This window comes from Alligator sinensis, unplaced genomic scaffold (assembly GCF_000455745.1).
Source record: "Alligator sinensis unplaced genomic scaffold, ASM45574v1 scaffold250_1, whole genome shotgun sequence".
Lineage (NCBI taxonomy): Eukaryota > Metazoa > Chordata > Crocodylia > Alligatoridae > Alligator > Alligator sinensis.
In genome coordinates, this window is record NW_005841888.1 from 3601426 (window position 1) to 3623970 (window position 22545).

Genomic DNA, 22545 nt, shown 5'->3' on the forward strand with positions numbered 1-22545 from the left:
CTTCCTGTTCAAGCAAAGACAGAAACTAAAAGGTGGGTAGGAAACAAGTTGTGTCTAATGCAGGTAGCTCATTAAGGCTAAGTACAGGTAGTCAAAATGCCTGAGGCTACACTGATTCAATATTCACAGGTTAATCCAAGCTGCATAGATTGAACCAATAAGCAAGTGAACAGAAATTCACTTTTGATTCCAGAAATGCAGCCACATGCCTGCAGTGGCTCAGGTTAGAAGTCAGGGAGGGGGCAGGGTGCTAGGGCATGCACCTCCCTGCTCAGCTGGAGCAGACAGCTTCAGCCAAAGACATAAGTTCAATAAACCAACTTGACCTAAATCAGTTAGTTTGATACTACATCCATCCAGGTTTATCTTAAACCAGTTTTGGCCATTTTGAAAGTGGTTTATGTGCACTGAACTTTTGTTGTCTTACAGATCTGAACTAGATCCAATTTCTGTGTAATTTCTGTCCTTGGCCTAAAAGAACTACCTTGAGAGGGGCAGAACAGTCCTGGATCAAGCAAAGGATTTTACCTGCTTGGGCAGGACATTTGAATCATGCCATTCATAATTTAAAGTAAGATGTAACCGGAAGATCTGCTCCATTCCCTGAAAGGCCCCACATGCAGGAAATGGCTTCAGTTCCAGCCCCTGATGTTACCTGCTACCATGCGGACTGACAAAGCAAAAAAGAGCTTCAACTTCTACCCAGTTTGCCTCTGGTGTCTATCCTTCTCTTTTTCAACTCCCTTTCTTGCAGGAAATCAACCACCTTGTGCTGGTCCCAGTAGTGCTTGGTAATAATTGAAGACACAGCACAGATCTTACCCTGTCCTAGTTTACACCACCTCCTGTGTCACATTCAGCTTTGCATAGCCCAATTCAGCTGTTCAAAAACAATGAAAAATAGCACAGGAGTGGGGCCACTCAAGACTCAGGAGATCTGGTTTCAGGTGTCTCTGTCAGAAGCTTCCTGGGCAAGCCTGAACATGTCAAACTTGGGTTTTTAAAGGTATTCAGGTGTAACTTCCATTAAGATCAATGGGAATTAAGTGCCTACCTGCTCTTCCAAATCTGCACCTTAGCCAATCAGCACCCATCTGTAAAACAGGGATCCTAGCACTTTCCTACCCCAGTCTTATAAGGATAAATACACTGAAGAGTGAGGGGGAGGTACCACTGCAATGGGGGCCACTTAAGTACGACATAGAGAAAGAGTTCAAACTGACATTGAGCACTGAGTCTCAAACTAACATCATCTTTCTCTTCCCCTCTTCTCCATGCACATAATTTAAAGAAATTAATTGGAGCAGTATTCTTGTTGTTAGGCATGAACAGCTGGACAGACACATGTATTTTTTTCTTTTTAATATGTACAACTGCAGGCATTTGGATGCTATAGTGTGTGTTAAACATTAAAGTGTTGGAAGGAAATGCTGGATTCTTTTGTGGGTGATTAAGAATGACTCAGTGATTCATGATATAGTTGAAATGTAAACCACAGAATTATCTGACTGTAAACCAAAAAAAGTTTCTTTCCTTTCTTATGTTCATAAGAAAAGTGATACATTAGTTACAGCATCATGGCGATTATGTTATGCTTTCTTATAGATGCATTCTGTAAGCGAGGAAGTCCTTTGCATTGAAGTGCTTTCAGGATTTCCAGAAAATATGCCTTTCGTACTCCCTACTAAGCAATGTACGTGCTACCTGGAAGTTTCCATTATACGAAATGTCTTCTGCTCAGTGCTCACCCAGTGTGAAGTAACAATTGGAAGCACCTGAAGCTAACGAATTGGACAAGGTGGAAGCTGCCTGACAGCTGCTTTGAATGACTTCCATAGAGTCACAGAATCATAGAAAATTAGGATTGAAAGGGACCTCAGGAGGTCATTTATTTCAACTCCCTGCTCAAAACAGGGCCATCTCCACCTATATCATCCCAGACTTTCATGTAGGTATGAGGGGTGACAACCCTGAAATCATAGGGAAAAAGAGCCTCATGTATTAGTACAGCTATAGCTCTATCACTATTTATTTAGGTACCATCACATATACAAAGCAATTACAAGTGGGATTTTTCAAGTCGCATGTATTGCTCCCCACCTGATATCTATAACATGTCAATGTCCATATTAAAAATGCACACACATAAATAGTTCTTGCTTATGTTCTATTAATTTATGAGATTCAGTTACTGCTCTTCAAAAATGTTAAGTGATAAAATAGTAAAATTATCAATCTCATTGTGCCTGGATCCCCTACACTCACATGCCAAATGCAATATCTGTTGATACAGGCATTTCCAAGGAGAAAAATGTCAGTACTACCACCCAGTTCTGTTAGCAGCAGCAGTGACTCATTCACCAAAACATTTTCTTCCCTTATTGTGTTCAAAGAAATAGGGACAGGCCTATTTGAAGTTATCTTTCCTCATACACTCAGGTCTGGGTACAGTATAGGAAGCTTGAGCTCCTTCAGGGCCCACGGCAGGACAGAAGTATGCTGAACACAGGAAATGGAGGGGAAGGAGAGCACAGGGGTGAGAGGGGCAAGAAGAGCAGTCCTGGTTCTCCCCCCATTTAATGCAACTACTGCTGCAGCTGCTGTAGCAACATTAGCTCGGGCTACAATTGTCCTTGTGTAATGGGCTCACTAGGAGCTGCCTCTGGTGCCTTGCTTGCTCCCCCTAGCCCCAGTTATGGTATTGGGCATAGGGCTCTACCTGCTGTGGCAAAGACTCCCTAGAAGAGTGCCACTCCACTTGCTCCCTGCTTTACAGAGCAGGGCTGGGCCTGTCTATCTCCTACAGCTGAGCAGTATAGGATTGCACCTGCCATGGCAAAAAATTCTGGGGGTCACATGGGGAGGGAAAAGGGGGAAGCAGGAGGAGATTCTGACACTCCCTCATAGTTGTCACCTAAGGCTAGTGCCCTGATGACCGCTGCCCGTAGTTATACTATTGAGAGTAGCCCAACCAGCGGAATATGATCTATAAATTAGACTTTGGGGTTTTCATTTTCTACCTTAACCAAATTGGTATTTTGGCCACAAAAGTGAGCATTTGTTCTTATGGAGGTAATGTAACTTATGAAGCAATATACAGAAATATTTCAAATATAAAACAAATGCCACCTGGAGCTGTGTGGACAGAACCCATATTTCCATTCCTCCTTATAAACTACAAGCAATCATATGGTAGTTTGAGTTTAGTGCTATGCAAGTAACATTATACAAAATGGAAAAGGAAAAAAAGGAAAGAATTAATATTGCATGGAAACCCATCTCATTTGTAAGGGGCTGATGGCCCATAATGCCAAAGGAGACAGTTTCCAGAACTCATTACTCTGTTCAGAGAAGGCAAATGAAATGCATGAAGGAGTCATTGGCAAACCATGAGCCCCAGAGAACAGCAATTGTATGCAAGAAAGGTACAAATAACCTGGGCCAATGTTCCTTTAACAGCCTAGGACCAGGTGTCTTGTAATACGAATAAGCAAGGCTCCACTTTTTTCTAAAAACCAAATGTGTGTTTAGACTGTGGGAAAGATTATGGGAGTAAACAGGAGTGGGGACATGGCCTACTTGGGCTTAGAGCCTCCTACTTAGGCCGGGGGGGAAGAAGTCAATTAGGACAGGAGGAAGGCTGTGAAGGCTCTGAACTTGTGGGAAGAGTTTATGGAGTAGGAGAGGTGAACAGTAGAAGCACATGGCCAGAAAAGAAAGGTTGTGAAATCTGGATCTAAAATAGAGCCCTTCTGGAGCGAGCTGGCAGGTCTGAATACATTATGTTGGTTTTCACATCTTTCCTGTGAATGGAGTATGCTTGGAGGCAAAATGAGGCAGAGTGCTTCAAGGACCATTCAAGGCCAGAAGAAAGTGCTGTAGGCCAGCATCCATCTAAACCATCCTAATGTCGGCATTGACAATTTTTGTGGTTAAGTTTGATTTTAAAAAAATAATAATAAATAATAATAATAATAATAATAATAATAATTAGTGCCACGGTTTAGTCTTGCCTTTCTTCAAGAGTTTGACCCGATATAAAAAAATCACATTTTTGCGAATTTGGTCAATATTCTCTTGGGTTTCATTGGACAAGATACCACATCTGGATGTAAATTAGCCACATCAGAGGCAGGATCATAGTAATAAACATGATTTATTATGTGTCTCCACTGCTACTAAAATTAATTGCATTTTCCAGAAAATTAGTAAGAGGCAGGGGAAGAGAAGGTCACAAAGATGCCTTCCCCTATGCTCAGTTAGCTAATATGTCCCTCTGTCAGACACAGGATACTAGACCACATGGTTCCTTATGGTATTCTAACATGGTTATTTGCACAAGAGCCTTTCAATACATTATGCAACACAACAGACATAAAGAAACACGTTTCATTTTGTTTAACTGCACTAGTAACTGGAAGGAAGTTACTTGCCCATATTTTTCTGCAAGTTCCTTTGCCTCTTCTTCTTTCACAGTTCTTTGGTCTTCCAGATCACTCTTGTTTCCACATAGCACAATATCAGGGTTTTCACAATACGCGTGCGTTTGTAACTGGCCTAACAGCAAAACAACGTTCATATTATTATTTTATACAGAAAGATCCCTTAGAACAGTGGGCAGCAACGTTTCTGGACAGAGTGCCAAACACACCTGCAACCTCAACTTGTAAAATGCTGGCATGCCAGAGGCAGACAGCAAGGGAGCCATAAGGGGCCCAATCTCCGTTATGGCAGCGCATCCCCAGGCCCTTCCCTGCTATCCACCCTGAGGCATGCATGCCAAACAAAATGCTTTTGAGTGCCATGCTGGGGTTGCCTACCACTGACTTGGAACATGAGTGCCTTTAAAGTGACACCGAAAACTTTAAGAAAATTATTCTTAAAAGATAGGAGGGGGAAAATATCCAATTTCGTAGTGGTTTGCTTTTCCAAACTTTTTTTTTTTTTTTTTTAATCACTACAGATAGGTGTACAATAGTAAGGCTTTTTCTACTTTCCAGTTCATCAGTTCTCACTTCTTACTCTACTTTTCTATACTAGATACCTTTAAGACCCCTCCCCAAGAAGCAGAGAAGAGCTCTCATCCTCATTCTATGGATAGGAGCCTGATTGAGTCAGTATGTGGACAAGTGTAACTTCAAAGGCATTTGAAGCCCTTCAAAAACACCTCAGAGGGTAAGTGGACAGACATACGCGCCCTCTGAAGTGTTCCAAAAATGGCTAAAGTGCTCCAAAAATAACCCTGCAGAAAAGAATTACTATTCAGAAACACTTCAATAGCAGAGGAAGGGCTGAAGGGCAGGGCAGACTGCTCTGGGAGAGCATAGGTGCAGCATACAAGAGAGCACTCACTGACAGTCTGCTCCATTTTTTTCCTCTCAGAAAGGCAGGGGATGGAGGGAAGAGGAAAAGAGCCCACTGTTTCACCCCTTGCCTGGAGGGCTCCAGTGTTTCAGTCTGGGCGTACAACAGGGACCTATACCTCTAAGATTTTCCCTAACCCTCTAGAGCAGCAGTCAGCAAGGTTTTCCAGTGGGGGGTTCCAGAATGAACCAGCTTAGGTACAGGGCAGGTTGGTGCTAGGACCCAACCACCATCACTGCCATTTCTTCCCCCCCGCAACCCTGGCAGTAGCACAGTACAGGCAAATCACCCAGCCACCTGGCTGTGATGTAGCGCAGACAAAGCCCCACCCCACTGCCAGAATGCCAGTTGAGCCCCTGCTGCAGAATACCAAAGCCCTGAGGCTCTGCGGGCCAGATCCAATGGCTCCATGGGCCAGATCCATCCCATGGGCCATAGGTTGCTAACCCCTGCTCTAGAGGTTCATTAATCATTGGAGAAATAAACATACATGTTACTTGGAGGGCAGGAGGTTACCATACAGTAGTATCTACCTAGCGTCTTCTGTATTCAGTACGTATGTCTCTTTGCAATAAGAGCTAATTTTAGCTGATTTTGTGTGCATTATTTTATACTGAACAATGCATCTCCACCAAAGCCTATGTGGGATGATAACCAATATCACCCATTACTTTCCCTGACGCTAATGGTTTTGTTTGGAGAATAACCTCCAGAATGCCAAGACGCAAACTCAACGCATCTGTGCCAAGGATTATATGGCACTGAGCTGTTGACAATGAGAAAGGAAAATTTCTTTATGCCTGCTCTGCTGAGAAATTGTCAATTATTTCCAATCCGACAAACTCCAACCCAAGCCTGATGCCATCTGACAAACCCCAATCCAGCCCAGCCATCAAAGCTTCAGGTGAGTCAGGATAGTGTTTCAAGTTGGCTGATTTCAGACTTAATTGCTGCACATCACCTGATTTCACATTGCACCCTTAACACCAGGGGACCAGAATTATCATGCTGAACCTTATGTGAAAGGAAATTCAAGTCAAGAAAGCTGAACTGCAGAAAAGCATTGGAAGTCAGCTTCACTAACGGTTTCTTACAAGAAAAGCTGTAACACCCATTTTGTTCTTTCCTAATAAGCTTTCAGTCAAATATTCTTAGTCTTGCCCTCTCTCAGTGAAGTTCTGAATCTACAAACAGGACGAAAAAGAAAAAAAGGTGACATACTTAACCAGTTCCTGACATTGAGGAAGCTCTGCTCATTTGTCAGATCGAAGAGTAAAAGAAATCCCATGGCATCTCTGAAAAAAGCTGTTGTCAAGCTACGAAACCTAGACATGGAAAGAAAAACTACTGTTGGTTTCCCTTCTGTAAGGTCCATCTGTCACAACAGTTATTTTGAGAATATGATCATAATATAACAAACAATAACTGGGAAAACCCAAAATTCAACTGTACTGATCACATTTGTTTTCTCTTCACGGAGAAAATCCTGATCCTGAACTGCTGACATAGCAATGAGCCTAGTCCACGCCTCAAAGTCAACATACAACTTTCTATCAGTATCCATGAGCTTTGGATCAAGCCCTATATTATTTAGCGCATTTTCATCAACTTCCATAAAGCATCCAATTGAAAAATGAAGTTCAAGCAACATTGAAATTCATGACCGTACATTTAAATCCATCATTTTAAAATAGTCAAATCTAAACACTTAGGCCTACTAACACACAATTGGACTCATGAATAACATTCCCAACTTTGCATTCTAACCTGAAGAGACATTGCCCAAGGTGTTCAGGACACAAATTTGATTGCCTGAGTGCAGAATATTATAGCAGTGACTTTTAGGAGCCATCAATTTGGTCTTTGCAAACAAAGGGAAGAATCCTGCATTTTTACTTTACTCTTGAAGTCAATGGAAGTTGTCTACCTAAGAACTAAGGAATATGACCCACAAATAAAACCCCAACTTGTGTCTTGGAAATCTGTACAGTAGTATAGATATAAGTTCAAAAGCATAGAATACACAAGAACCTCAATAGTTATTATTTAAATAAGCAATAGCAATGTTCAGGGCCCAGTACTAACCCAAAGTAGGCTCCCTACAGAAGTTAATAAAAGCCTCAAGAAAAGTCCAGGTAAATAAAACCAAACTGGCAGTGCAGGCTTTTGATGACTCCATTGTTCTGAACTTAAGGTAGTCGTGGGATTTCAGTATCCTCAGGACAGAGAGAGACAGAAGGAAGACAAAGTAAGAGAGAGTAGGGGGAAGCAAGAGAAATGATTAATTTAGTTAGATAAATGGAAGATGCAAGAGGTGAGGGATGCTAGAAAATATATAGAATGTGGCAAAAATTAAATGTTGTGCATCAGAAAAATCCCCCCCATAGAATTTGTATCCAGAGTTTAGATACAAAATACAAGAGAACTGGGGTATTTATGCCTGCAAGTTCAGTTCATTTTATGGAATAAAATCTCTTTCATTTTCTGTAAGGATTGCACCTTTCTTGCCCTGCAGTATCCCACAGCTGAAGATGTATCCTCTGTCCTCTGCCACTAATGCCATCTGGCCCATTGGCTCTATACACCTAGAGAAAACAAGTTTACAAGACAGAAGTGTTAATATTCAAGGATCAATAACACAGCACACATGTGCTATTTTAAATAATACCACATTCCGCTTTAATGCCAACAATTATCTAATGCAGGGGTGCTTATCCCCTGGCCTGCAGGCCAAATCCAGCTTGTAGAGCTGTATCATCTGACCCACAGGCCTTCCCAAAGGGTCTGGAAATTTGGTGACAGGGGAGCAGTGACAGTGTTAATTGCCACTCCTCTGCTGGCAAATTTCCAGACCTATGGGGAACCCAATGGGCTGTATATGATGGCCCTGCATGTCATATCGTGTTGGTGTGTGGCCAGATCCAGCAGGCAGGTGGCAGAAGGCCAGACTGGGACAGCAGGTGGCATGAAGCCAGATCAGGGCAGCACGGAATTGGGCCCATGAACCAACCCCATGCCAGGTCCAGCAGATGATGGACCGACCCTGCCCCACTCATCAAGCTCACAGGGTCAGACGGTTGGGTCCCACTGACCTAATGCACTGTAAATCTAAATGTCAAAACTACAAAGCATTCACAGTTTATTTTAAGAGGCTGGGTATATATCCACATTTCAATTCCACCTTATTTGAATTGAAGATTATCTAGTGAGAGAGGATAAAATGTTTCCAATAAATTAAACATGTTCTAAACAGAGATACAAAGTGGCCATTGATTTTCATTAGGCAAGCCTTGAGGCTTTCTATTTTTACTATTATTTTGGTGTCCTGTTCAAATTAAAAAGCAATTTAAAAACACAATCAGAAAATGCAATCTAGCAATATATTTGTACCAACAACAGAAATGCATTAGTGAACAGACTATGCTCATACAGATGACCACTTTTCTGCTTAACTACCACAAATTTGCTGAAAAGGAATCTAATACAGACTCTTTCATTTTATGGCTTATAAAAGCAGGAACTGCACACTAATAATAAAAACTGAACAGTTTATTTAGCATGGAAGTATAAATAAAGACATCTGCTAGGTATGGACAGGATCAAATGAAAATAATGTCAGTAATTGTCTAGAAGATCTCTCAATCTGGGTTGTCTTCTGCTCTTGCTATAGCTATTACTAGACCCTTATCTTAATAAAAAAAAACAGTTTCACTTGCACAGAATGTTGTAATGGGATGATGCTCAACAACACTTGTGAAATATGTATATCAAGACAAATTCATCATGTTTATGGTAAAAAAAGACATGTTGATGTATTTCAAGTGGTCTGTTTTGGTTATTGGTTTAGGATAGTCACTGACATAAGACTCATCCATCATCAGAAAGTTTGCACAAGACCCCCTGCACCATGGAAAACACTTATTACTTAGGTATGTTGGTTGTGGGACAAGTAACCCGTATACACCCACATAAAGCGACTGCTGAAACATCTTTGAAGCCTGTGCATACTACAAATATGGGCCCTGTGCTAACTTTGAATGAAGATGTGCAGCATGGAACAGCAGTACATTGGTTAAGATAACGTGAGTTTTTTTTATCGTCTTAAAGAAAAGATTTTTCATCCATTTCAAACAAAACAGTTTGGGGAAAAAAAAGTAAGTAAAAGGAAGAAGAATTCTGAAGATGTCATTCAAAGGTCCTGTTGAATACATTTATTTTAATTATTATTTTTATTTTAGTTTCACATGTTAGCTAGCAACTGCTTAGGAAAAACTTGCAGATAATTCTGTTGTACTTTAAGTGAAAAGAGAGACAGAACTTACTCAGCATCATCCTACCCTGTATTTTTAATGGAATGCAATAAATGCAGCCATGTTCATTTAATTATCCAGTTCAGTTTTTAAAAGCACCAGGCAGATATTTATTTATGTTTAGTGCAAGTCTTCCTTGTGCGGAAAGTGCAGTGATATGAATGGAAGTTAATTTTCATAGGTTCTCACCCAAATGTTATTGCTGTCAACATATCTCACTGACTATGGTTTGTTAGCTCACTGCTTCATAAGAGGAGTAATAAAAGGATTATTTAGGAATAGACTTTTTTGTTTATTTCCAATTTTTTTTTTTTTTTTTTTAAGAGAAGGAAAGTCTTGTATACATGTCACATGCACTTGATTACAGTGGACACGGAATGAATACTGCTGAGAATCAGCAGATCCATGTTTTTTAAATGAGTATTTTTCATGCAGTTGCTAGCTTCATTTTGAATTTTAAAAGTTCCATGTTTAAACTAGCATATAAAGTTGCTTCCACTTACCACTCTCTTTTCCCGAAAGTCAATGCCCACTGTTGTTATGAACTTGGAATTAAATTTGTCATCTGTGTACTGGTAGAGAAGGCTGGTCTTTCCTACTCCAGAGTCACCAAGAGCTAAAAATTTGATAAGGTAATCGTAGTCCCCATCAGACATAGTGAGAACTTAGTAGACTACCTTAAAAAACAAAAAAGATTATTCATTTCATTACCAAAAGCAAACCAGCAGGTTGATTAGGTCTCAGAAGAGGACTGTGTCCAGTTTTTGGTACTATGTTCTACAAAGGATATAAAGAATCTGGAGGGTCCAGCAATGAACAAAGATGATGATGATAAAAGGGTTGAAAATTAATCTGTATGGCAAAGATTGAACAGAAATGCTTAGTTTGAAGAAAAGAAAAATAAAATGTTAGGTTTCATTAGGAAAAGAATTGAAATAAAATTATATATAATCATTATACCACCATATATAGCAGAATGCCGAACAACCACACACTGTTTCTGTTGTGCAGTATCTTTCCTTTTAATCACCTCTACAGAACTGTTACCTCTGCATGCGCCTAAAATGGTAAAAATGAACAAAGTAGCCATACATTTAACCTTAAATGAAAGAGGTTTAAACCTGCAATGTTCCTGCTGCGTTTCTCTGGCTATAGAAGCATGCAGAAGTAAAAGTTACAGCATACACTTACTGCTCAACTGCAAGGGTTGGTCCCCATTAACACAATTGTTTGCTGTTCTACTGTAAATCCACAGTATGCCTACATCCTGAACCCTATGTGCAGTTCTGGTCATCACATTCCTGAAAGAATAAACTAGACCTGGAACTCCCACACAAAACCAACAAAGAGGTGTGGAATGAATTCCACATGAGAAGGTAATCCAAAGACATAAATGGGAGGAGATATGAAAGAAGTCTATAAAATCGTAAATGGTACACAAACAGGGAATAGTAAATTTATTTAACATGTCTCATAATATAAAAGAACTGGGGACACCCAGTAAAATTATAAAGTAGGAGGTTTAAAACAGACAAAAAGGAAGTTCATTTTTTATAGACTGAATAATTAATATATGGAACTCAATGTCTTAGGATGTTGTGGTTGCCAGTACCATAACCAAGTTCAAAAAGGTTTAGACAAACTCATGGAGGATAAGATCATCATGGTTATTAAATCACAGTAGCTAAGGATGTAACCTTCTGAGAGTATTACAGGGAATGGATCACTACACATGCCCTGCCTCTGATACTATTCCTCAAAAGCAGATGCTTTTGGAGCTAGACTGTTCTCAGTGGTGGTAGATAACAGAACAAGGAATAACAGAACAAGAACTTCCCTGTTTTTCTAGGGGGGATGGTGCATGCATTCCACTGTTCCCAAGCCCACAAATAACACCCTGTTATTGGGTGAGCATTATTTTAATGCACTCAAAGCTTGTTTCTCTTTTGGTGGTAGAAGTATCTGGTTGGGAAAGAAAGACCTTTGACGGGGCCTCTGTCTTCAAAGTGTTCAACCTGGCCCAAATTTGGCCACACCAAAGCTTACTGTTGGTGACAGGATCAATGGATCTCCCACACTCCTGATGCAAATAACCAGTTAAGCTTTGTAGTAAACTGATGGTGGAGAAGTGAAAGGAAACCAAAGAAGAGGCACTCCAGACTGCTGGGACTTAGGGAAAGGCATAGGAAAGGAACAGCAGCAGGTGAAAGATTAGCACAGGGCTGGATGGCTGGTGTCTAAGAAGGAAACAGGTACTCAGCAAAAGAGAAACAAGCTTTGAGTGCATTAAAATAATGCTCACCCAATAACAGGGTGTTATTTGTGGGCTTGGGAACAGTGGAATGCATGCACCATCCCCCCTAGAAGAAGTAAGATGGGGCAGGACTCTGAGCTTGTACAGTACTACCTTATCTTTCTGCCATTAGGAGACAGGAGTCAGGGCAGTCCAACTGATAAGCAGTGACCTACAGGAAGCAGAAGGTTTTTTAGCTGATGCGGGCTTGATCCAGCCCCACTTATGCAGTATGCTGGAAGCTGTGCCAATTACCAGATTTTATCTGGGATCCGCCACTGACATTCCAATTTAGGGATTTACACTATATGTACTGCAATTTTGGGGGTGTCTAGTGCAGCAGATTGTTTAAAAAAGGGTCTGATTTGCGGTTCTTGTAAACCATCAGGCTTCTGGATACTGGCCTCAAGAATAACATTGCACTGTCTGTTCCATGTTTCATGCAGGTCTCCCTTCCTCTTATGCCTCTAGTTAAGTCTGAGGAAGTAGAGAAGAGGGACATGTAGTTGTTTTTCTTCCCAAAACAGGCTCTTTTTCACTTAAAAATAGCTGAGAAATATTTTTCCTGTGAAAATCTCATTTCTGAGTTTGTAATACAGCAAAAAAATATATTGAGAGAATTTTCTCTTTTCTTAGTGAAAGTCTGAATTATTTTACCAAATCAGGTGCCTGAATATTTCTTACACTATTACTTCTTCCATCATTATAGTTAAATAAAAAGGTATCAAAGATTCAAAATCCAGAAGTAAAAACTAAATAAAAAGAACAAACCATGTATAGAGCTACCATATCAACTGCAGCAAAAATCAGTGTCCACGATAACAGATGTCAGTGTTCTCTAGTACTTTCCTGTTGAGTAGTTACTGACCTCCTTTTCCTCCAAAATAAACAATACAGAATTGCCTTATGTCATTTTAAAAGGAAAAGACCATCTAAACAAAAGCCTGAAACAAGTTTGGAAGGCAATAGAAAATGAGCACAAAGACTACCAATTACCAAGGAAGAAACAGTTATCAAAATATGAAAAGAAAAACTGTGGAAGGAATTCTATTTTCTATCCTAAATGCACAATGTGAACTACACAATGTGAATATTATTAGAATTTAAATACTATTGTGTGCTCAAATTACATCAAGCTATAAGGCTTAGCACTTCATCCAGTCTTTAGCAGCTGAGTTACATCCACAGCAGTAAAATTCTGCCATCACTAATATAGCAGTAATTCATTCCTTAAACAACAGTGCACAACTCGAGATTTGGAACAAAGTCCAGACTTCAATGTATGGGTGTCAGCAGTCATCACTGATGTAGGGATGTAAGTTGCCTTTGAAGCTTTGTTTTTACTGCAAAACTATATTTTCAAATGGAAAGTGACTGTGGTAAATTGAATTAGCCAATCTGGTGTGATAAAGACTTTCCAGACAGTATATAGATAAGAGGGATTTTCAGAGGCACAAACAGTGCTTTCTACCCACTGACTTTCAACTGGAGTTGGGCACATAATTGCCATTTGTTCCTTGGAAGTTTACCCCATGGGTTAGTCGCATTTTGTATTTACTCATGAGAGAACCCTGCTGGGGCAAGGTTTAATAATGAATAAGAGACATATATAAATTATTCATGCCTATTAGGGCTGTTTGATTCAGCTTCAGCCCAAATCAGGGACAATGATTTGATTCAGATCACTGTCCCCAATTCAATTCGGCCAAATCCAAATCTGAAGATTCAATGCCGATTCGGATAATCAGCAATTCAGCCATAGACACAGCTTTAAATGTTTTTTCTACATATCTTGAGGTACCAGGCACAGCTTGCGAATGCCGCGATGGTGGGGCGGATAGAGCGGCCCACAGGAGCGCAGGGGGGAGCCCCCCACGTGCTCGGCGGTGAACCCAGAAGCAGACCAAAAGTACTTCTGGTCCATTTCTGGGTCTGCCAGGGAGCGTGTTTGGGGACCCCCCTGCGCCCCCTTGGCTCGGCAATTGGCTGTAGGGGGACCCCGGGTGCCCCCCCAGACCCAGGAGGCACCAGTCACCCAGCTGGGGGGGGGCACAGAGAAGCCCCCCCGGCGCACACCCGGAAGTGGACTGCAAGTGCTTCTGGTCACTTCTGGATCTGCTGCCGAGTGTGCTGGGGACCCCCCCCCCACTCCTGTGGGATGCTCAATCTGCCCCAGCACCTCAGCATTCACAAGCCAGCTAGTACCTTGAGGTATGCAGAAAAAACATTTAAAGCTGTGTCTATGTCCAAATCACTGAATCTTTCCAAATCGATTCAGAGGGTTCCAATTTGATTCGGAGAGATTAAAGGGTCTCCCGATTAGATTCGGATTTGGAGATTCAGCCAACAAATCGAATCAGGGACCGACGCTTTGCACAGCCCTAATGCCTATACCCTCCACAAAAGTCATAGTGAACTAAACTGACTATCCACAATCACATTCTAACAAGATTAAATTCAACAATTATATCAAAACCTCAGAGCAGAAAGCAGACAACATTTCTGCATACCATGCTGAATGGAACTAGTGCAGACAGTAAGATACTGTGATAAAAGGCTTTAACCAACAATTAAAATAAATGATCCATCCTGGTACTCAAAATACTGGCAAAAACATTTTTGGAAGAAGAGAGAGGAGAAAAATCAGACCACCTATCTAGCAGTTTCTTTTGATACGTATTAGGAGATAAGGACACCAACAGAAAAATCTAAGCCTTTGTAAAATCTCAAGACTGATTTCTCAAGGCTTCTTACTCCAATATGTAGTTTGTGATGTTGCCTGCACATCTTTTTCCAAGTTCTCTTACAGTCCTGTGCAAGCCCTTCCTTCTTTTTAATCATAAGTTATTTTTTGCATAAAGACCAGTAAAGTTACTGGAGATTAAAAAAAAGCCTAGCTACTAAAAATGTCTGTCTTGGGCCCATATACTATGAAGACAGGTATCCTTAAAGTTATTAACTTGACTGTCACCCCTCCCTCTTCAGAAGTATTTGTCCCATCTCATCTGTATTGTTATAGCTAGATTTAGATCTTCAGAACCTGAGGTTTTGGTAATAAAACAGGGCACTAGTAGTAAAGGCAGTCTTTACTGCTAACTTGTTTGTGGGGTGAGAAAGCTAACGTGTGCACAGAACTTAGAAAAGAATACAATTATTGTTACCTATTTCTTGCTAAGACTTACTATAAGAGTTGTCCATTAAACTAAGGGTACAGATAGACAAACAATTTAAAATACTTATATAACTTATCTTACAAAAGCCCATACTGATAATATCTATTTGGATAATCTTTCAAATAAGAAAGACTTATTTTGCTTTTGCTTTAATTCAGCACACAGGTAGCAATTAACATCATTTGCAAATTATTAGAAATGGGACTAGTCTCTTGACAGGAAGTAAATGAAATCACAATCAAAATAGTTGTTTCTTGAGTGTGGTGAAGTGCCTGAGCCCCCAGACACACCCTCTTATGATAAACATACCATTCACATGTCTCCAGGAAGTGTTCATTGTAAAGCTCTGGAATTGCTAACCTAACCCTGAAGAGATGCAAGCAGATTCAAGTCCTGTCCTCCTCCCTGTACAAATATTTAAAAAGCAGTCTCCGCCCTCCATCTTACAATTTGGGAGTCCAGAAGCACCCAACTTTCTACTACATGATCTCAAAACTTACATTTAATAGCAGAACCCTTCAGGGAGTACAATAAAGAGAAACAAAGCCTTTAATACTTGCACAGATTTTATCTCCAGTTTATTTTCCTTAATACAATTAAGTTTTCTTTCAAAAGAAATGCATCACATGCATGGCCTGGTATGTTTGTCTGGCACTGAGGTGGCATATTTCATCTACCTAAGCCACCACAGCCCAAAGTGATGTAGGAACAGATGATGATACTAGCTTAGCAGCCTAAGCCATAGGTTTGAAATACAAAGAGGATAAAATCCTGTGCCTACCAAAGCCCTTGTAAAACTACTATGGAATTCATTGGGGCAAAGATTTCATCTACTCTCCACCACCTTGGAATGGATCAGTTCAATCCTTCAGCCTTCCAAGAAAGACAAGCTGATATTCTTGCTTTTTACCTTCAAGGAAAGTTCTTGTCTGCTCTAAATATTATTGCTACGTGGGACTTCAATCAATCTGAGTTTACCCAAAAATGTGTCACCCAGCTTTACACATTTTCTGTTGTGCAGGGTCAGTTGCTGCCCTCGCTCCAAGATGCTCCCTTTTCACTCATATTGTATGGACATTGGTTGCGAAATTCTTTAGTATTTGAGGCAAAAGGTGCTATATATATATATGCCAATTATCAGTAATAGCACAGCCTGCATTCATCTTTTGAGAAACTGTCAAGAGGGGATGAAGAACTGTGGCTGGTAATATCGGAAATTTCATCATTAATTAACAAAAAACCATCAAATCGATGACCCTATTATATAAAACCTTAATTTTTTTTTCAATCATATGATTCTTTTTAATTAAGTTTGTGGTAGTCTTTCCATAGTAGCACACCATCTAGTCCATTCTTACTTTCATGTGCCCTTCCCCTTGAGGAAAGGAAATCTGAGGGAAGGTTGGGATGGAATTAGAACCTGGCAAGAGGTCTGAAACATGCATGGAAGGATCCTTGCCCAGCATTATTTTTGTGGGCAGCAGATATGAGAGCTATTTCTTCAGCTGAGAATACAAAGTCACTGAGGAACAGTTTACACTCCACAGTAAGCATTCCAGACCTCTTTTTACAAACCGCTTGTGTTCTGGTTATAGTCAGTACTTCACTTTGTCCATCCAGTGGCAAGCTGGACAGAGAATGTGAAAATCTGAAAAGCACCACTAGCAAATTGTATCATTCATAAGAACTGTCTAATCAACATAGTCTCTGTATCTAGATAACCAGGTCTATAGCACTTCCAATCATTATGCCTAGTATCTACTACTTAGCCAAAAAGAAAAATTCCCCATTCCCTGATGAATGGCGGGATCCTATTAAAGGAGTCTATTGACATACTTCATAATAATCTTCTCTAAGTTTTATGTGGTCATGTTTTGACCAGGGGCACATTTGGTTACAAACAATACCATGATCATATTGAGTGACAAAACATTCAAGACTGTGGCACCTTTGTTCCTCAATATGTTACAGGAAACTGGCTTGACATGTTTCCCCTCCACAGTGCAGCTTAGAGAATGCCCTACATACACAAACAACAGTGTTGGGCTTTCAGTAAAACATGTAGCTCCTGTTCTGCCAAACAGCTTGCGGGGGTAGGAAGCAAAATAGATCAGTTTACAGTGATAAAGGTGAAGCTCATGGAAAAACAGACTAAACTGTCAGTTAAAACATACACTGGCACAGATATGCATCTTGAACTACCACCCACATGCATGCTCTAAGCAGACTGTTCTCTGTTAAACACAACGTTAAACCAAAAATTCATAATACTTACCTCCCTCCACTATGTTAAAGAAATATGCTGGTCTACTCAGAGATTTATTCCTAGTGGGAGCACTTTTACTAGCTCCACCTGTTTAGTACACAGTCAGCAGCAGCCTACGTGTCACCTGTTTGCATGCATGTCAGTGGCTGTTTATAGATAAAAAGGTGTGCTTCATGTCTGCATGTGTAAAGAAGGAGCTGGCCGATAGCAGGGCTGGGAAGCAATTACATAGCTTATAACATGACCCATTTGTTTCCTGAACACAGAGCTCTCCAGGAAGGTAGCTGTATGTATCCCATAAAGGAGAAGATGAAAGTAATTAGATCAGATCTCTCATATATGTGCATATGAGAGAGAGGCTACATTTTTATATGCAATTGCCCAATAGAGACAATATCATTCAATTAAGCATATGATATAAATGATCACAAGTGTTAAACTTCAGTTTTAAAAGCACAATGGCTGTAATACGATTTGCAACTTCACATTTTCTTATCTCAGATAGGAAACAACATGTCAGCAATTTCTACTCTCTAGCAATGCTTAACTGTCTCTCTCCATCTGTATATACAGCTGAACACAAAGGTTAATCATGGTAGAGCTTTTACCATATATTTCTAAAGAAAAGAAGGAGATTTTGTAATAACGAAAGCAACTCCTTGGCTCAAATCTGTAAAGCAAATTTTCTGACTGATGTCATAAATGTCCATGAAAAATTATAAACCCCCCAAATTTCTGCACAGCAGAAGCTAAGTACGTCTTAAAACTTTGAGACAACTGGAGACAGAGGGTAGCAACAAAGGAAATCTCTCCTCATATTTATACTTCATGTTTCCCCCACACAAGAGAGAAAAAATAATTTGTCCCCCTCTAAAAATACTGCATTTGGAACCACTTGGCTAAGGCTACCACTTCCCCATGGCAAAACAGGATTTTAGGCAGAAGCATCAATACTTGCTCCCCATGTTCCACTATCAAAGGGAGCCAACCACAAAGTCATTAATGAACTTGTATGATGTAACATATCCCACAGACTGATGTTTAGAGACAAACTAATTAAAACCTTTCAAATGACAAAGAATAGGCCTATAATTAATTCACATAGTAGCTATCATTTTAAAAGGTCATGTGACCTAGCCACTAGTTACTGTAAGCTACAGAGAAAGTTTTCACCAATGTTTTATGATTTTCATTACAGGTTACAGGCCAGAAAGAACTACATCTGTCAGTTTAGCTTTGTTGATTACCTTGTCTTTTGTATCCAGTGAGTACTGAATCCTGATATGATAAAAGGTGATTCACTGGGGCTAAATCAGTCCTCAATCTGATCTGAATGGCAAAAGGCAAGCTACAGAAGGAGCAGTATAGAAAAGAAGGTGGGTATTTTTCTTGTGGTCATGTCAGGTTGGCACTTAATAGACGAAGGAGCAGGTGTTAGCAAGTTGCAGCATACTCAAAAGGCATCACCATTTTGGGACATTATGGGAATCTACTGCTGACCAAACCATCCAAAGTATGGATTGCTGCTGATCTACTTATGTAGAAGTGCTTCAGCAACCAAAAAAATCCCATACATGGTTTAGCTTATGTAAAACCAACATAATCTATGGTTCTGTTTATTATCGTTACCAAATCAATATTGATTTTGTTCATTTATAACTGAAATGATTTTTCTTCTAACTTTTAGCCCTACAAACTTAAGCTTGGGCTCTGGGCTCTTCTGTGCATCATCCTAGGTGGAAAGATTCAGAAGCTAAATTCTAGGCCCGTGCAAAGCAGCTAACATTTGCTTTGGATTTGGCTGATTCGGGGGACAGCAATTCGATTCAGCAATTTGAATCACTGTCCCGAATCGATTCTGCCAAATCTGATTCAGAGATTCGGCTGCTGCTGAATCTCCAAATCAGCCAGGCCAGGCCCATCCCCACCAGCCCAGCAATGGCTGCCCTGCCCGCCCCAGCTCCTGGCACTTGGAAAAAAAACAGGCAACCCAACTCACTGGGTGCTGCCAGGCAGGGGGGCAATCCCTGCTGTCCCCAATGCTCTGGCCCCTTAAGGAGAAGAAAAAAAAAAAAACCCCAAGAAAAACCCAGCACTCACTGTTCCTGCCAGCAGGGGGTGATCCCCACTGCACGAGCCCCGCAAAGCCCCGAGGCCACTGCAGGAGCAGTGAGTCCCAGGGTTTTTCACCATTTTTTTTTTCTTAAAAGGACCAGAGCCACAGCGGACAGGACAGCCCTGTGGGGGCTGGGGGAGGCCTCAGAGGATTTGTGCAGAGCCCCCCCATGCAGCGTGGGGCAGTGAGGAGCAACAGGGATCACCCCCCCCACCCAGCAGCACCCAGTGAGCACTGGGGCTTTTCTTTAAAGGGCCTGGAGCTGGGGTGGACAGGGCAGCCATGGGGGGGCTGGGGCCTGGCACAGGTCCCTCCGTGGTCCCCTCCACTTCCCCATCCCCTCTCTCCTCCGCCCCCATTTATCAGCTCAGAGTCCGAGTCCGGCTGCAGCTCCCTGCCGCAGCCACCGGGGACTAGCCAAATCAAAGCTCTCTGAATCTTTTCAAAGCTCTCCAAATCTTCGGAAAAGATTTGGACCTTTTAATTGGTCCCCAATTTCATTCAGATTCAGAGATTCAGCCACCAAAATCAGGCTGAATCTCCTCCAAATTGAATTACCACCCAAAGCTTCTCACAGCCCTACGAAATTCAACCTGCATCTACACAACTGCCTTCAGTATACACAACTGTATAACATCACTACCCAGGGCAGAAAATGGAGTTACGCAGGTAGAACTATGGGAGGAAAATCTGATCTGAAGAACTTGCATTGCTAATGATGAAAAGTAAGGAGTAAAGAATTCTACTTCATTCAAATCCAAACCTAAACATTGTTTAACTTGTAAACTAGTATATGTGATACAGAAACAATGGGCAGTGAGAAGCAGTCCAATAAAGGTAATCATAATTTTACCAGGCACCATTTTTCCCCCCCATGATTATCTGCTCCCTGCCCCCCCCACCTTCATTCTGCTTCTTCCCCTCTCCCACAAATTGAAAAATTTCAGTTTGGTGGGTGAGAGAATAGCTGGTTTGGAAATGGGGGGGGGGAAAAAAAAAAAAAAAAATCTCTGATCACCTCTAGTAGAGATGGAATCTTGTACTTCACAGCTACTTTCAGAAATATGAATATCAGCTTTACTCATTTTGAAGACTGAATTTCCATTTAAAGAAAAAAAAATGCCCTGGGCGTGGAAGGAAGGATAATGTGCACAAACCCAATGTAAAGTGAAGGGTAAGTTCTTCAGGGCTCTCAACTGGCAAAATAAAAGCATGTATTGCGCAGAAATGTAGTTGCGCAGGTTTTATAACGTTCTGAAAGAGCAAGCCAGTTTGTATTAAAAGCAAAACAAAAACTTGAGTGCTACATGGTACAACAAGTTAATACTGTCATATCAGAATTTCAGAAATTAGAGTGAACTGATAACACATTGTGCTGTAGGGAGTGACTTCCCATCACTTCAGACTTTAGAAAACACCGCTCTCATGGGGACCTCATCCAGAACCCTGGTTCATGCAATGTTAGATAACTGAGAGCCAACAGCTAGGTTCTCAGCCATGAACTGGGCACAACTCTCCACTCAACACTTTACAAAATACAGTGATAATGGTTTTGCATCTATATAGTAGCTGTCAGCAAAAAGCATTCTAAAACTGCTTTACAGGCTTAAATGATTGCAGGATTGGGTTAGCAAACAACAAGCACACATGTTTGTGTGCAACTTAAATAGTACCCTGAATAAAGATGATTATAATAATGTGCTCTGTAGGTTTTTTCTTCTCCTTAAGGGGCCAGAGCCGCGGCAGGCAGGGCAGTCATGAGGGGGCTGGAGCTGCCCCCATGCATTGGGGACAGAAATACATACAAAACAGCAATACATCACAACTTGGACAGGAAATTAAAGGTACTAAACCCAAATGGAAATTACAGGAGAGATTTAGGTAAGAAGCTGAAATTTAGCTGTGATTCTGGGGTCAGTATTCCTGCAAAGGATGTCTGGTGATATTTTATGGTCATAAGGTCAAAAACCTTATGGTCAAAACCAAAATTTTACCATAGATCTGAAAGATGGTGTGTCAACTGCAGTGTTCTCATGTAATTACTGTATTCACTTGACTCCAAGACAACCTCGAATTGAAATGACCACCTGAAAAATTAGATTCCATAAAAGGAAAATTATAATTTTTAATAATTTTCCCATGTATATATAATCTAATTAGTAGAAAGTCATCTTAAAATTTGCCCACCCCCCCCACTGTGGCAGGGAAAGCCAGACCCCCCCACACTTTGTTCCCTGCCCCCTATCCCCTCATGCCTGTGTCTATCTTCCCGATGCATGCCCCCACACTGCCTGCCCCCACCCTTTGCCTCCCATGCCTGTGCCTGCTCCCCCAGACCCTTGCTTCCCCCAGCAGACAGCCACTCCCACCCCCTGCTTTCCCTGAAGCCTGCCTCCCCGATCCCCTCCCCATCCTCTCCCCTACCTTCTGCTGCAGCTCTGTTCCTCTAGCCCAGCCCAGCCAGGGAGAAGCAGTGGCAGCTCCCAGCTGGGTGGGGTTAGGACTGAAGTGGGAGCTGAAAGAAAGGGGGAAGGGAGTCAGGATGAGAGAAGCAGGGGGTAAGGCAGGCTACAAATTCCCCCCAACACACACCCCACAATCTTGCCCTGCCCCATGCCCTCTTCCCTGCCAAATGAGCCATTCTAACTAGAGGCAGGCAGCAGCTCAGCTCCAGCTTCAGCCACAAGCCCGAGACCAAAACAAGAACTGAGCCACCACCTGCCCTGGCTAGTACTAGTATATAAGATGAGATGTTCTTGATGGGGAGCCATCTAATTGATTCCTTCCTTAACACCATTTTGTCTTGGACGGCCAGAGCTGACTCGAGTTAAGTTAGAAATTGCTCGTACGTTAGGGCGGGCTGGTGAATGGAGAGGCAGACACAACTTATCGGTTGCAAAAACTTTACTCACACCGCTTGCAATCATGACACAGGTGGTCCGGTCGTCTGAAAAACCACATGAGTTGTTCCAGCTGGCGGGGCCCAAGCCAGTTAATCCGTCCGCAGTTCGAAGCCGGCGGGA

The 22545-nt window shown here is 41.4% G+C and overlaps 1 protein-coding gene across 8 annotated transcripts in view; it reads right to left on the reverse strand.

The window, feature by feature from the left end:
• Positions 1 to 22545, reverse strand: part of RAB27A (RAB27A, member RAS oncogene family) — a 78411-nt gene that overhangs the window by 6016 nt on the left and 49850 nt on the right. For 6 of the 8 annotated variants that reach the window (XM_025197059.1, XM_025197057.1, XM_025197058.1 and 3 more), the window contains exons 2-5: positions 10178 to 10351; positions 7864 to 7949; positions 6586 to 6689; positions 4434 to 4557 (exon numbers count right to left, since the gene is read on the reverse strand). In XM_025197059.1, coding sequence (XP_025052844.1) covers positions 4434 to 4557; positions 6586 to 6689; positions 7864 to 7949; positions 10178 to 10330 — 467 coding nt within the window. In that variant the 5' untranslated portion in view covers positions 10331 to 10351. Of the gene's footprint in view, positions 1 to 4433; positions 4558 to 6585; positions 6690 to 7863; positions 7950 to 10177; positions 10352 to 21516; positions 21610 to 21946; positions 22433 to 22545 lie in introns of those variants that run through there. The other 2 variants (XM_006017959.3, XM_006017957.3) reach the window with 1 other exon arrangement.